The 16,362-nt window shown below is 31.2% G+C and overlaps 1 protein-coding gene across 1 annotated transcript; it reads right to left on the bottom strand.

The window, feature by feature from the left end:
- Positions 1-7,722: 7,722 nt before the first annotated feature.
- Positions 7,723-12,069, bottom strand: LOC11411563 (omega-3 fatty acid desaturase, chloroplastic). The gene is made up of 8 exons (XM_003604610.4): positions 11,208-12,069; positions 10,581-10,670; positions 10,403-10,469; positions 10,007-10,099; positions 9,556-9,741; positions 9,384-9,464; positions 8,995-9,132; positions 7,723-8,305 (listed from the first exon to the last, which is right to left on the bottom strand). Exons 1-8 carry the CDS (start codon positions 11,687-11,689, stop codon positions 8,120-8,122), a joined length of 1,323 nt encoding a protein of 440 aa, XP_003604658.1. The 5' UTR covers positions 11,690-12,069; the 3' UTR covers positions 7,723-8,119.
- Between the last annotated feature and the right edge of the window lie 4,293 nt (positions 12,070-16,362).

Below are 16,362 nucleotides of genomic sequence, written 5' to 3'. Positions count from 1 at the left end.
TTGACCTTGTCATGATTTTGATAAAATCAAAACGAACTACCATAATTTAAGATAAAAAAGTTATGTTAAATTTTGTATATCATAAGAGTATATTCATTTGATACTTTTAAGAATTTGAATACAATACACGTTTTAAAATAACTTTTGTATTAAAAATGATATATTCATTTGACACTTTGACTACGATACACGTTTTAAAATAATTTTACACTATTTATTTTCAGTTTGATTTTACTTTTACACAAGTTTTGAAATCTCAAGAAATTTGCAATATCATACTTAATTTCATTTTTTAGGGGATGGATTTAAATTTCAAGAATTGTTTGTTATTCGGAACATGCATTTAGTCCAAGTCGTGTGATGCTGAAATGTGTCCATGTTGTTTGGCCATATTGAAACAAAATGCTGCCGATGTTGCTGACTTTAGATGTCGGAAAAAGCTAAGGTGGTCCATCTCATCTCCCTAGATAGATAGAGAGAATGGAAATTGCACCGACTTTGTTGAATGTTGACTTCTTTGTATGTTTGGGAGGTCGTGTATACTATACTCTATTGGCCAAACTCGTGTTTCTTTTTTAATGGAAAACCTAGTTAAAATTTGGAACCATTTAGCTCATTGCAATTAAAAATGTGTGAGAATGTTTTTAATTTACTCCCACCATCCCTCCCTAACTCATTGTTGGTTTTAAATTGTAAGTGGTTTAAGTTGCACATTGTTTATTAATAGATAAAATATGAGATATATAAAAGATGATTTATTAGCTTAATGTTTTAAGGTTTGAGATGATAATGTAGTGTCTGACTCTCTAATGTCTTAAGAGCATTTATATGTTGTTTCTCACGCGCCTCTTAGACTCTCCAACAAGTGGTATCATAGCCCTTGTTTCGGTTTGGTGGGGGAAAGGCAATGGATCCTATGTAGGATCTTTTTATAGGAGGTGAAAACTCATGCTTGAGGTAAAATTGTTGGATTTTATATATGAGTGATTTAAGTATCACATTGTCTATGAATCGATAAAATGTTGGATTTATAAGATATATTATTTGTTAAACTAGTGCATTAAGATTTTAGGTGAAGAGTAGTATTTTCGTTGCTATGTATCATTTTCTTGCTGTTTCTTTGTCACCCCTGAACTCCTCGACACTAATTGAGAGAAAGAAAAAAATGACACTAAATATAAGCATTTTTTTCTTCCAAATTACTATATATATTTATTATTTTTATCCAAACATAATTATACGATTGTTTGTAATATTCTCACATAAAAGAGACATATTAATAACCCTATTAATTTTTTCTTAAATATATGTTAAATATACGATGAGAACTTATAATTTGAGAAGTATGAAGTATATTGTTAATAATGAAATGATAATATTTTTTACTAATCTCCCCCAAAAGGAAGACTACTGTAAAAATGATGATTGATCGATGATTGATGAAGATGAAGAAGGGTGAGGAAGAAGATGAAGAAAGGGATAAATTCTGGGTTTTATTAGTTTTTTTTTTTTATATATAACCATGGTCCATTTAATTCAATGGTAGCCTTTTTTTAATCCAATGGTAGTTGTTGTTGGATCATTGTAAGATAAAGTAGTCCTTCATAATCTAATGGTAGCTTTTTTTTTAAAAAGATCAAATGGTTAAAATTTAAAATATTAATGAAGTCTATGGTGGACCACTCTTAAGGTTGATCCACCATAGACATTTGAAGTTAAACTTAATAGTCGATGATTTATTTGGCAAAAAGGAGGATAAGGTAAGGGATTAAAACGCCATTTTTATTAATTGTGGGACCAAAATAAAAATATGAAATTAAATAAGGGACCAAACGATCTAATAAGCCTTTCTTAAACCATTCTTGAGTTATACTTGTTTTTTCTAAATAAAGTAATGGATGGTAAAATTCTCAATGTTGAATTTTGATAAAAGATATTTGGTTAAGTTGGAAGAGACATCTTACTATCTCATTCAAATATTTTTGAACAATAATACTCGATTTGGTCTTGTATTTGTATATATGAATAAAAAAACATCATTGAGACCACTAAGACCCCCATTAAATGTGGTAATTTTAAAAGTTAAAAAAAAAAAAAAACAAAACAAAAAAACAAATTTGCTTACGGAAATTGGCATCAGAAAGAATCGGACTTCAGAGAGCACACTCTATGATCTAAATCAACACCACCATATCAACCCACGTGGATTTTTTTTTAAAAGATTTTATTAAAGCAGCATTGACTCTAAGGTCTAATTACGTTTCATTTTGGTACAACTAAAATCTATGTGAGCATAGTTCAGTCGACAGGGACGTTGCAGTATGCATGGGTCGTGGTTCAAACTCCAAATTCTTCATTTATTCATCTTGAGGGTGGATTTCTAACCACTAAACTACTTAACTAAAAAAAAAAAAAAACTATTAACTGGATTTATTGTATTTTTTATGGTAACAAGATGCTTTTCATTCAAAACAAGAGTTTCGATGCATGTTAATATGGAAACTAGCTAATAACGGAGTTGCCCTAACAAAACTATGAGCAACTTCATTAACTTTTCTTCCAATAAACTTAAAATTAAAGTTACTCGTAGTTGTTACCCATCATAATCTTTAAATCCATCTCAAAATCCATAACAGGTAATTGGAGGTCTCGAACCCAATGCAGAGCCGATAGGATCCCCAGATCACCTATGTCAACCTCAAGAGTAGGGGATATTTGTTCACTTTGAGTGCTTGGACTTGCGTTTCTAACTGCATGTGAGTTCTTCCAACTAGTTTTTTTTTTTTAGGATTTCAATTTGTTAACAACGAGGATACCCTTTCACATGCTTCTTGAGATGTTTTTGGTTACATCATTCCACACTTTATTTTTTATATGTTCCCATTAAATAATTTTTTTTAAGGAATGCAATTTTTTTTTTTTGAGGAATCAAAAATAAAATATTTATGTGTGTAAATACGAGGTTTGCTAGGATACACCCATTAGTTTTTATGTGGGAGTATTTTCGTAAAGATATAACTAGAAATTTGTTAAATACACCTTAAAGTGAATGTTGCTAAAATACACCTTCTAAAAAAATAAGTGGGTGTAAGTTAGCAACTCCTATAGGCATTCGCTAAAATACACCCACTTATTTTTTAGAAGGTGTGTTTTAGCAAGTTATAACTAAAAAGTAGTTAAATGCACCTTAAGGTGTAGCTTGCTAAAACACTCCCACATAAAAACCAATGGGTGTGTTTTAGCAAATCCCGTGTAAATATACATCATAGTTGTTCTCTACAGTTTTCATATTTTAGATATATTGAAGGCTTAAATATGAAAATAGTCCCTGCAAATATCTGACATTTTGGTTTTAGTCCCTATAAAAATATTTTTTTGGTTTTAGTCCCTGCAAATATAAAAAATTTGGTTTTGGTCCTTGGTATTTTGTTTTAATCCTTGTAAAATTGATTCATATTGGATTTGGTCCTTGTAATATGTAGAATATTTGATTTTAGTCTCTTAAAACGAGGATTAAAATGAATATTATAGGGACCAATTTCAATATGAAATGATTTTATAAGGATTAAAACAAAATACCAAGGACCAAAACCAAATATTCTATATTTGCAGGGACTAATACCAAAAAAAAAAAATTATAGGAACTAAAACCAAAACGCCAAATATTTGCAGGGACCATTTTCATATTTAAGCCTATATTGAATGATTTTCTCATTTCCATTGTCAATGAAATATCAACGAATTGAAAAGAAAATCAAAGCTCTCTTTATGTGACAGTTGTTTCTATCACAAAATGAAAATTTGACATATTTATAAGAACCAAAAATATATTAACCATTTCTTTTCATAATATATATAGGTATTATTTTTTTCCTAAATAGTGAGGATCAAGGCCCACATACCTTTGTATGTGGGGCCATCCCTGATTGAGTGTCTAGCTGATGTAAAATAGCAAATAGATTATCTGTTATATTGTAACTTGGTCTCAGCACCGTATCATGACCGCACCAGAATTAATTGTTCCAAGAAGAAGAAAAATGCTCGTCACATAAAACGGTATACAATACAATACTAGTTTAATTACAAGAGGATCCACAATGATAGTACATTAACAGGGAACCATTAAATGGATATGACATGTATACATCATTTATTTATAATTTTTTAATAAAAGTATCTATTAAGGATTTAATAACTTCAATGGTAATACATTAATAAGGACTCCAATGAAACTTAAATATGTTGCACTAACTTTACATCATTAAACAAAAATAATTTATTATTTCTTTTACAAGTTGGATTAAGTAGTACATATTTTATTACTTCCTCCGTTTCTAATTATAAGTAAAAATGATTTTTTAAGTTCATTTAATTAATGAAGTATGTGGTCCATAATATGAACCACATAAATCATTAATTGAATGAACATAAAAAATCAATTTTGTTTATAATTAGAAACGGAGGGAGTACTTCTTTTAAACGCGTGACCCGTTAGTTGTCCAAGAGAGAGAGTCTTTATATAGTTGTCAGTTGCTTAATATGGACTCATTTTTTCTTCCTCCAATAGAGATCTTCAATGGGGAGTGGTCCTTGTTAAGTAAGAACCCCCATTGGAGATGCTCTAATCTGCTTTGCCCGCTTGAGATAAACGCCTACTACTCAGAGAATCGATTTTACTATCAAATTCCGTCCCTCAAAAATTTTATTTTAAAGTAGATTTTTCTACTTTTGCCTATTATGAACGAGAGTCCAAGATACTTACTCACTCCTAACATTTGCCAGTTGCCTCACACCCAAAGTTTTAGCAATCAACCCATGATTATCAGTTGAGACATTTAGACTGGAAAAAATCTCGATTTTTTTGTAAATTAATCGTTTGTCCTGACTGCAACAAATCCATATTACCTTTGTCTTTGTTTTCATTTCACCTTCAACATAAGGGCTAACCATGATACAATGGAAAACTTCAATGGACTTTCCTTCATGCATGCTTCAGCTAGGTTTAGCTAGTAGTACATATAAGATTTGTATATCTTTTTCTTAATTTCTGAATGCCATCAAAATAGTGAAGAGATATAATTCTCATGAAGGTCTAACAATTACTAGAACATCTTAAACTCATAAGTGTCACTTATCAAGCTAAGAAAATATTTCTTAATTTAAGGATGTTTGAAGAAGAATGCCTTTTGACACCATTAAGAAATGTTTGTAAATCACTTTTCAATTCTCATATGGTTTTCTTTATTATTTAAGGATGTTGAAGAATAACTTTTATTACGAAGAATGTGCCTCCAGTGAACTTTGTTACTAAAACAAATTATAGGAAATACTGTATGTGGTAACCTGAGAAGCAAATGATGCTTCCACTAGGTCCCAAATAATTTGCCCTAAAATTAGAATTTTGCTTTTCTCCCATAAAAAATTACTCGCACTCAACCAAACTTCCAAAAATACCCCTGCGTACTTAAGTCACGCAGGGTTTTATAACCGGTATGAGTTAACTCACGTAATGTGACTTAAGTCACGCATGAGTATTTTCAAAAGTTTGGTTGGGAGCGAGCAATTTTTTATGGGAGAAGAGCAGAATTCCTAAATTTATCATATTCTAGATTCTTTTTTGTTACACTGTTTATAATTTGATTGTGTATATTTTGAAAATGGATTCTCTCATCAATTGGAAAAACAACCAAGGAAATAATGTAGAGATTTTGACCATTGATCTTCACATTATCAAAGATCAAAATTAATGACTCAATAGCGTTTAGATGAGATGACGTGTATCTCTTTTTGTTTAATCAAGGTTTTGGGTTCGAAATCTAGCATTAGGCATGCAACAACGTTAAAACTCTTAGAGAGAGTTTGCCACTCATTTAGGTCATGCGAGACTCAAGAAGATTAGTCTTTACAGTTGCAAGTAATAATCAAGATTAATGATATATCATAACCATTGATAATGTGAGGATCAATAAGTTTCTATTCGAAGAAGGATATATCTTACAAATGAAATATGATTGGGCTAATGGTAGAGCTGTCAAAACGGGCGGCCCGGCCCTAGCGGGCCGGACCAAAAGCCCGGTTGAAAAAACGGGTTTGAAATATACTACCCGAGCCCGGCCCTACACGGGCCGCGGGCTAAACTGGCCGGCCCGTATTAATTTTTTTTTTAAAAAAGTACTATAAAACACTACTATAATATTTTTAATATGTTTAAATAATGTCTAGCACAAAAGTAAATTGTAAACATTTTCGTACAAAACGTCCTAAACTAAAACGACGAGGAAAATGATTTTAAATAAATTAGATATGTTATGGTTATAGATATTTATATATTCGATCTTTAAAACTATAAATAACGAAATGAATAAATATAATTTTATATTACATTTATATTTGTGTTAATTCATTGAATTTTCATTTTTGTTTTTTACTTTGATAATCAATTAAGTAAATAATTATTTGAAAAATATATATAATTTATAGAATTTTTTTTGTTATGCGGGCTAACGGGCTACCCGCAGCCCATTCGGGCTAGCCCTAACGGGTACCGGGCTAAAAAGCCCTATTAAAATTCGGGCTCAATATTTTAGACGCAAACCTTATATTTATTCGGGGTAAACGGGCCGACCCATTTTGACACTCTAGCTAATTGGTATGTACGAGTGGTGCAAATGGTTAAGATGCAAGTAGTTTATTGGCTACTGAAACTGCGGTCCCATGACTTAGCCGTTAGGGTATCACAATTGCTAAGCAAGTACATGATGATAACTGCCAATTCTTCACCAAAGACAACGACCCTCGTTACATTTTTTTGTTCCCTCTTCTTTTCTTCTATTTCTTGTAATTAAATAAATTTTGTTAAGCATAATTAATTTGTTTGTCTTTTGAAATGTTAATTGTCCAAAAGAACTTTTATGGAAATTAGTTTTATAAAAAAAGTTTTTACAAAATAAAAAAATCAACATTTGAAAAATATTTTAAGAATGATATCATGTAACTCTTCTTCTTAGAGCTAATTATGCATAGTGATTGAGAATTCAATTCTAGGTCTTTATTTGTAAATATTAACCACACTTTTAGCACTGATCCGAGGTAGATCGGTACTTAAAAATCCTCTAAAACACTAATGATAATGACTCATTACTTAAAAGTATAAATTCATTATCCTTTTATGCAGTAAGATCTAGAAGAGTAACTTGACTATTGTCCTCTAGTAAGAAAAAATTTATATTTTAAATTCATTTAATTAATAATGTATATGATCTTTATTATAGACCACATACATCATTTAATAAATAAATTTTGCTTATATTAATGATCAAAGGGTGTATGTTTTAAAATTCTCCTCATATTTGTTCTCTTATTTTTTGTTATATCGACACCAATCAAGTCACTCTCCGTCCAATGAAAAGGACCACGAGCTTCTTCAAACAAAACCACAAAGAACACAAGTTGTCATTTCAAGTACTAGACCACAGTGGACCACTATCTCACTCCACCATGTTAAAAATCACTATGTGAAAAATGCAAGTTTATGTGAAAATTATTGACAAAAATGTATGAATTAAGAAAAATGTGCTTTGCTGGGTCCACTCTTGAAAAAACACATAAGTGGAAGCACTAACTTTTCAACCTTGACAATGTGCAAGATAGAGTAGTCTAATGTGTCACATCTTAACAAATATCAAAGCACCAATTATGGTAAAGAATGGACCAATTAAGAGATAAACACAAGAAAGTGACATTTGTTGCTTCAATTCCATTCAATAATAATCACTCAATTTTTTGAGGTTGAGATAAATTACATTATTACTTCCATGAAGACATAACTTCCTTCATCAAGAATAAACAATTTACACAAATCTTGATCTTCAATGAAGAACACGCTACATATACCTTTTGCTTCAATCAATGAGTAGCACCAAGTTACAACAGTCCAATTTGTCAAGCACTTCTTCCCTTTTCTTATGAGGAATTTTCCACTCTTAATATTTATAGGACTCAATCAATGTTCAAACTCACACACAATTTTCAAAGTTTATGAAACTGTGTCAGGTCATGCCATATAAATTATGTGGGTTCTCTCTTGTTTTACAAGAAGAAAAAAATAAATATTAAATATTTATTTTGATGTAGAAGAGCCACTAAGGTTAGGGTCTGTTTGATAGTAAACAACATCACCAGTGTCACTGACAAAATGGTCTTTTTTCATGCTTTTTATTAAATCTCCAATGAGGTGAAATGGTAAAGGAGATGATTTCTTTGGCTCTTTGTAATATCTTCCAAGAACTGGCTTAGCTGCCTCAGTCTACAAGAGGAAAGAAATTCAAATTCATAAGAATTACCATTCAATTATTCATTCATCAAGAATAGTGTAAAGAGGTATTTGGATTCTCTGCAGTAACACACATTTGAGACAGACAGCCACACAATCTGAAACGTTAGATTAAAACCAGACATCTTGTGTTCTGATTTTAGTATATGAAATCTAAAATACAAAGTTGAAATACAGGCTGTCTGATCTTGATTCAATGGTTTATATCAATGATTGCGTGAACGCGCAGAATCCAAATACTGCCTCCGGTCTTGAATATAAGTAAAAATATATAGGCATAACTGCCAGTCTTAAATATCATCAAATTGAACAACTTTCATTCTGTTTAATGTTGTCATACCTAAAATACCTTCAATAAATATACTACTTTTGTCCCTAATTATAAGCTTCTATTGTTATTTTCATATATATCATGAAAATATGTAGTGTATTTAATGTGACTATTTTGTGTATGGATGTTTGGACTTCCGAAAATACTCTTTTGTGTATATGTGCCCAACTTTTAATTTTATCTCCCAAGATAAATTAATAGTATTTTTTGACAAAAAATAAATTAATAGTATTAATCACGAGTATATTTGAAAAAAAAAATGATAAATATAGTTAGTTTTGCTTATAATCAAGAGCGGACGGATACGGAGTATGTGAAAAGAGATACTCACAGCTTCTATTAAGTGGTAGTGTGGGATTTGAGGAAATAAGTGATGAATGACATGAGTTCCAATGTCATGATGAATGTTATTTATCAATCCATAGTCACGATCGAGAGTTGTAAGTCCGCCTCTAAGGTAGCTCCATTCCTGTCCATACAAAATGAAAGATAAAGCTGAGAAACACGACAATTTTCAAAACTATCAATTCCACATAAACAAGAAATAAACTTTCTAAAGAAAAATTTAATTTTACTGAAAAACTCTGATTGCCTCTAGATTTATTCCAAATGAGGAAAGGCTTGGTATTTTCTTTCTATCAGCTAAAAAAAAGATTAAAATAAAGGAAAAATAACAAATTTGATGAGAAAGTTTATGAGGAAAAGAAGGAAGAATGGTACCTGTCCACGATACCATGGTAATTTGTCTTCATGGCCATGGTGATGCAAATAGGTCACCAAATCCAACCACATGACAAAAAGCTTCAATTCCAAGTTATATCAAAAATTAGGATTTCATCTTGATTCAAAAGGAGGTAAAAAAGAGAGAGAAATGTGATGGAATGGAATTTACCACATAAGGAACGCCGTAAAGCTTGAGTAATTGAATTGGACCCATTACAAATCCTAAGCCTACAAGCAAAGCAGCCATAGCTGTCCAACAAACTGTCGAAGTAATAACATCTTTTCTTTCATTTGGCACAAACAAGTCACTATTTGGGTCAAAGTGAGAACCTTTCTTCCCAGGACTCCTGCTCCACTGAATTTGAATACCATCATAAGATAAGATTAACAACAAATGTAAAATTCTATGTAACACCGACACTTGAGATGGAATGTGTGTCCGAGTGTTCAACACTGACACTTGTAATTGCATGTAATCACTTCTATTTTCTAAAACTATTTTCAGCGTTTACATGTCGGTGTCGAGTTTGGTGTGAGTGCCTCATAGATCAATTCATACACCATAACTAATAGCAAAACATGTTCAAATTCTGGTAAAATAGTTAGGTATTACAACTTACAAGGTAGAAAGGATATGCAAGCATTGGAAAAGGTATTGTAAATCTCAACATTTTTGTTGAATTGTCCAAGCTCCTGAAGATTTTCTCTGGCAACTGCAAGATTTGGAATTAAATGTAATGGATTAGAAACTCTGAATTTCGAAAGACAATGATGTCAATCTCAAATAGCAGAAAATAGAGGTTAGTTCAAATTCCGCTACACGCTAGTGCTATAGTCACTAGCGCACTATTTCACAACATTTTTTAATAGCAATTTGTTTAAATCCCACTACACTATAGCGCGATAGCACCACTTTAGCCGTTATTTAAAAACTCTAGTCAACGATAAAGTTTCTTATATAAAATGATGGACAAAAACATATTCGCCATAAACTAGAACAGTGATTATAAGCTTACCGGGTGCCAAGATTCATCATTTTCAACATGGCCATGGTTTTGATGATGTGTTCTATGACTGATTCTCCTGCACAATGCATAAAACTCAGTTTCAAAACTTACACAAAAACAAATGCAGATTAAGATAACAAATAAGTATAACAAGACTAGAAAAACAGCTATTCCTACATAAACATACCATCCATGATATGGTACTAGGATTGATGAATGCAGCAAATGCCCCGCAACACTGTTCAGCTTTGGATTGTTTGAAAAGCTTCCATGACCACTGAAATATCCAAAACACAGACATAATTATTAATTATCATAATATAAAGTGGTAAACAAGAAAAATACTAACATAGCTGATATATTCCCCCACCCTGCATCTAATATGCATTATTCCTACCAACTGAGTTAAGTTCACGCAGATACACAACTGATATGTTAACATCTTTCTATCCGGAAAAAGAAAAAATCATCAAAACTTAAAAGACTACAACTTTATCACTAAGAGAAAAAAAACAACAAATAATAATTAAACAAAAATTAACATTAAAGGTTAAACACAACAGATAGACTAAATTGGCTATTAGTATTTGTAACAACCAATCATGACCAAGAATAAAGATAGCTCAAAACATCAACCATAGTTATCAATTATCACAACAAACTTAAAGAGTCAAACTTTTCCAACTAGAAAAAAATAGCAGCCAATAATAATTGAACAAAAATCAACATTAAAAGTTTCAAAGAAAAAACAACCAAATTGGTTGAACCAATAGTAATTGAACTGAAAATCAATATTACTAGTATTTGTAATTACCAATCATGACCAAGAACAAAGAGAGCCCAAAACATGGTTCCTTGAGCAGCCCAATAAAGTGGCCAAACAAACAAACTATTAACATAAGCAGCAACAACAGCCAAACCAAAAACCACAACAACATCCCTAACAACATAGCTCATAGATTTCCAAGGATCCTTAACCCAACAATGTTTAGGTATAGCTGCTCTTATATCACCTAATGTAAAAGGTGGTGGTGCACCAGGGTCAAAATTTGGAAATTCCTGAACTACCCCTCCTCCACCCTTTTCTTCTTCTTCCTCAGCAACCCTTGAAGGAGCACTCACTCTTAATTCCCATGTTTTTGGTTTAAACCTTAGATCTGAAGATACCCTTTTGGTTGTTTTGCTTAAAAATCTAATCTTTGAAGGTTTTTGAAATGAAATTGTGTTTGTTCTTGGTTTAGGGTACAATGGTGGAAGTGGTCTTAAGCCACATTCTGATAAAAACATTGTTGCCATTGGTGAGTGAGTGAAACTAAAGGATGAAAGGAAGAAGCTTTTTGTGGAGGGTGGTGTTGGATTTGGTTCTAAAGTTGTTAACTTTTTGATAGTCCCTTAAAAGGGTAGAAAGTAAATTGGAAATATGTGAACCAAAATTGAAGGATTGAATAAAAGCAATGATTTTGAAGAAATAATCTAGGTATGGATATGTGTGTGTGTTTGAATGAGAGCCGCAGGTTTGTGTTGTGAGTTGTGACAGTACTTGTCGTAGCTACCCTCAACTTGTTGTTTGTGAAATCTGACAGAAAAAATCTAAACAAAAGGGTTAAGAAGTGAATGAGATTGAATTTGAAGGGAGAAGAAAAGGGTGTGTCGTACGTAGTTCATGTTGTGACCTTGGAGTTATATACACGCACGGGATATGTTGGGCGTAAGAGCAATTGGGTCATGTTGTTATCTTGTGACCTTCGTTCAAGAGTGTGTTATATTTGAGCAATCAATTTAGGTTTAATTATAATTTTGATCTTTTAAATATTATAATTTTGCGATTTTGGTCCCTATAATACAATAACAAATCACCTCCAAGTTTACTCCTTTTACAATTTGGCCCTCACAAATTTTGACCAGGTCAATGCATACGTGACATCTACATCACTTTTTTTTATTAGGCTTAATTGTTTTGGCCGTCTAAGTATAACAATCTTCTGATTTTGTCCCCCTAAAAAAATAGAAAGTCACATGTGGCACCTCATTTTAAGTAATGTGGATGTCACTTATGTATTGACTTGGTCAATATTAGTTTAGGGGGCTAAAATTGCAAAAGGGGTCAACTTGTAGGGCTGATTTGTTATTGTTTTTTGAGCAAATTGTCACTTTAGTTACTGACTCTACATCTCGCTGTCACATAGGTCCCTAACTCAGAATTAAATACAAAGAAGTCTTTGACTGTACACTTCCGTTATCACTTTAGTCTCTGGCATTAAATAATTCTATTAAGTGATGATGTGGTGCGAGTTTTATGATGACGTGACATATGAGATGTCATATGGACTAAAGTGAAAGTATAAAATTGTCACTTTGGTCCCTGACCCAAAAATCAATATCCCCAAATTGAATCTCAAATCTCTGAATCACTAAATCTCAAATCCCTAAATGTCATTTAATTCTCTTTTGTTCAAAATCAATCTTCCATTAAACATCAACTTACTGTTATATCCCTGACTGTGTATACTTATTATCAATTAGATCATTGTCAGTAAACATGTTCTCTCACTAAGGTCCTTGGCAATAAAAAGATAATTTTATTTCCAAAGTTGATAATGTAAATATCACAACAATAAAGTTCAAAAGGAATAGAACAAATAAAACTTTGAACAAACCTAAGGTGATATGGAGCTCTAAACCGAGGATGACTGAGTATTGAAAGACCCACAACTTGCATCAAGTCTCATGGCTTCCAATCACCAAACCAGGTGATTATCTTGTTATATATGCAACTTTGTCGTGAATCCCAAACAACTCAAACCTATAAGAATTTCAAACATAAGGGTTTTTTTTTTGCCGGGGTTTGAATCACAGACCTTGCATATTTTATATGTTGTTCCTATCAACAGAGCTAAGCTCACGAGAACAGCATGAGGATATTCTATGATAACATAATAGGGTCATGATCTAAAAATAACATATATATAAATATATAAATATATAAAATATATATATATATATATATATATATATATATACACACAAAAGCAATGCCATGGAAGAAACACAGAATGATATTGCATGCTAAGTAAGTATGCAGCACATGCAATTTTGTTCTTAGGTACCCAAATCCTTTTGGGGTCATAATATGTTAGTTTGAAATGGTTTATTATCTATCTTTATTTGTTTTTGTCATGATACATGTTTTGAAAAGGTTTCTTGTCTTTTCATGTTTTCATCATTAATCAATAAGAACATGTGATATTTATATTATCAACTTTGAAATCAAAATATTTCCTTGATTGCCAGGGACCTTAGAGATGGTATGGGTTAATGTCAAAGATCTAACTGATAATAGTAAATATGTATAGTCAGGAATCTAACAGTAAGTGTGTGTTTAATGGAAGATTGTTTTTGAACAAAATAGAGAATTAAATGACATGTAGGGATTTGAGATCTAGGGATTTAGAGATTTGAGATTCAATTTTAGGATATTGACTTTTGTTTCAGGGACCAAAGTGACTATTTTCTACTTTCACTTTAGTCCATGTGACACTTCATGCCACGTCATCGTAAAACTTGTGTAATATCATCACTTAACAGAATTATTTAACATCAGGGACTAAAGTGATAGCGGAAGTGCATAGTCGGGGACTTCTTTGTATTTAATCATAAGTCATAGACCTTTGTGACAGCGAGGTGTAGATGGACTAAAGTGACAATTTACTCTTGTTTTTTATATGGGGCCAAAATCGTAAGATTGTGATACTTAGAAGATCAAAACTGCAATTAAGCCTAATAAACAACTTTTGAAACAACCATAATTTTACCGGAAAAAAAAAAGAAAAAAAAAAGAAAAGGTATTGAAACAAAAACAAAAACAATAGAAAGAGAAAGTAAAAACATAATATGTGTATGAAAGAGAATGTTGTAAAAAAAATAGTTATACAAATATCATTTCTCATTGTCCAATTATTATTTTTAAACTCCGTATCAGCTCAATGATTGATTAATTTGAAAAATCGATCGCAGCGTCCACTTGAAAAGCCCTTGTGTATGAAATATCCCACATAAATTGACGTTAGAAGGATAACTTGAAATCTTAAGACGAGCACATTAATATTTCAAATTTATACCATTGTATCAATCCATGTGGGTTACCCATTGCTCAATATAAATTACACACATGGTGTGCCACAAGTGTTACATGTTCTCGACAACCGAAAAGAAAAAGAAAAAAGTTAACAACGTAAAACATATGATAAAAGCTTCCTTTCGTAATAAATAAGAAAACCGAGATACTCCCTCTATCTCATTTTAAATGATTTACTTTAAAAATGTACATTATTCATATAACATGTTTTGATCATATTTTTCTATTAATATACAAAGATAAACGGTAGTATATAAGATATTGGATTTGCCTCGATGACTATTTTCAAAATACATAAAAAAAAAATCTAATAGATTATTAAAGATGTTTTATCCTCCTGAGTTTAGCTCAGTTGGTAGGGATATTGTATATTATATGCAGGGGTCGGTGTCCGAACCCCGGACATCCCACTTCTCCACAATTTAATTGTGTGAGCTCTAGCCACTAGGCTACTTGACCAAAAAAAAAAAATTAAAATCAAAATTGTGCATTGGTATCTGTGATGGAATCGATTGTGTCAAATAATATGTGACAGAGGTCTTATTCATAAGAGACATCTGGATTAACAAAAATTTATGTATTCGGTCTAAATTTTGAGCTAAATACATCAATTTATATTAATCTAAACGTCTCTTATAAAAAAGACAGGATGAAATATCATATTTTATCATAATTTAATTGTTGATGAACTAATAGATATGACAAATGATTGAATTCGTTTTTTTTTTTTTTTTTCTATTTATAGTTCTAATTATTTCGTAGAATTTATTAACAACGAGTTAATGTAGTGGCTCATCAACTAGCTCGAATGACTTCTCTCAAAAAAAAAAACTAGCTCGAATGACTGCATACACAACTTATGCTCATGATTTTGATGATATACATGATGTTTGTAGCTCAAAAGTAAGTATGAAAAGTTTTACGGTATTCAAAAGGACTTGAATGATATTATGATGTTCGACAAAGTTTATTATAATCTTAAGTTTGAAATAATTTGTGAGTGGTTCATAAAGTTTGTTCAATATTAAGTGGTAAAAGTAATTTAAAATACTAATGGGATGAAAACGTTGAGATTAGACTTCATCAATCATTTTCTCAAGTATCCATATAATTAAGAGAAATATATTTGAACAATCATTTTTAAATAATTTTTGAGACAACTCTATCTCGTACTTTCATTGTATTTTTATTCCCTTAATTTTTCTTTTCCTCTCTCTCTCTCTCTCTCTCTCTCGTACCTTCATCATTCTCTCTCTTTCTTTTCCCAATAAAATAAGAGGAAAAAAATTATCACTAAAAGTTGTTTAAAATTAATTGTCAAAATATCATTCTTCTATAATTAAATACACATATTTGTAGCTAACATCACATTCATCCAATGTCTATTCAAAAGTAATTAATTCATTAATAAGATGATATATCAAGTTTATTTCTCGAATATCATAATAAAAAGAAAATATGTCTCTGTGAGCTTAGCTTAAACTTAAGCTATATTTGGATAGATGGAATGTGGTGAAATGAAATGGAATAAATTAAGATTCCATTGTTTGGTTATTCATTAAAAGGATAAAATGGAGTGGAACACAATGGAATATATTCCATCATTTTGTTTACCCCCAATTTGGATGGAATGAGATGAAATCTTCAATAAATTAGTTTTTCATTTATTAAATTACAAAGATATCCTTGTCTTCGTTACATTTTTCCTCGAACTTGTTTTGTGTTTCTTTGATCGACATTGTCATTATCATTCAATTTGCATGTTCACTCTTGCTTCATGACTATGAAAATTGCCAACATGAAATAACAACACATTGATATTGTATTATATATG

Source organism: Medicago truncatula, chromosome 4 (assembly GCF_003473485.1).
Source record: "Medicago truncatula cultivar Jemalong A17 chromosome 4, MtrunA17r5.0-ANR, whole genome shotgun sequence".
NCBI classification, from domain to species: domain Eukaryota; kingdom Viridiplantae; phylum Streptophyta; class Magnoliopsida; order Fabales; family Fabaceae; genus Medicago; species Medicago truncatula.
Note: the sequence above shows the minus strand (reverse complement) of the source record. Positions and strands in the feature narration are given on the sequence as shown.

Excerpts from the sequence above, each read along its gene's own strand:
- LOC11411563 (XM_003604610.4), bottom strand. The coding sequence starts at position 11,689 with ATGGCAACAATGTTTTTATCAGAATGTGGCTTAAGACCACTTCCACCA. Across the intron at positions 9,133-9,383 it reads TACCATGGTATCGTGGACAG|GAATGGAGCTACCTTAGAGG; the intron begins GTACCATTCTTC and ends TTGTATGGACAG. Across the intron at positions 8,306-8,994 it reads ACTACCACTTAATAGAAGCT|ACTGAGGCAGCTAAGCCAGT; the intron begins GTGAGTATCTCT and ends TTCCTCTTGTAG.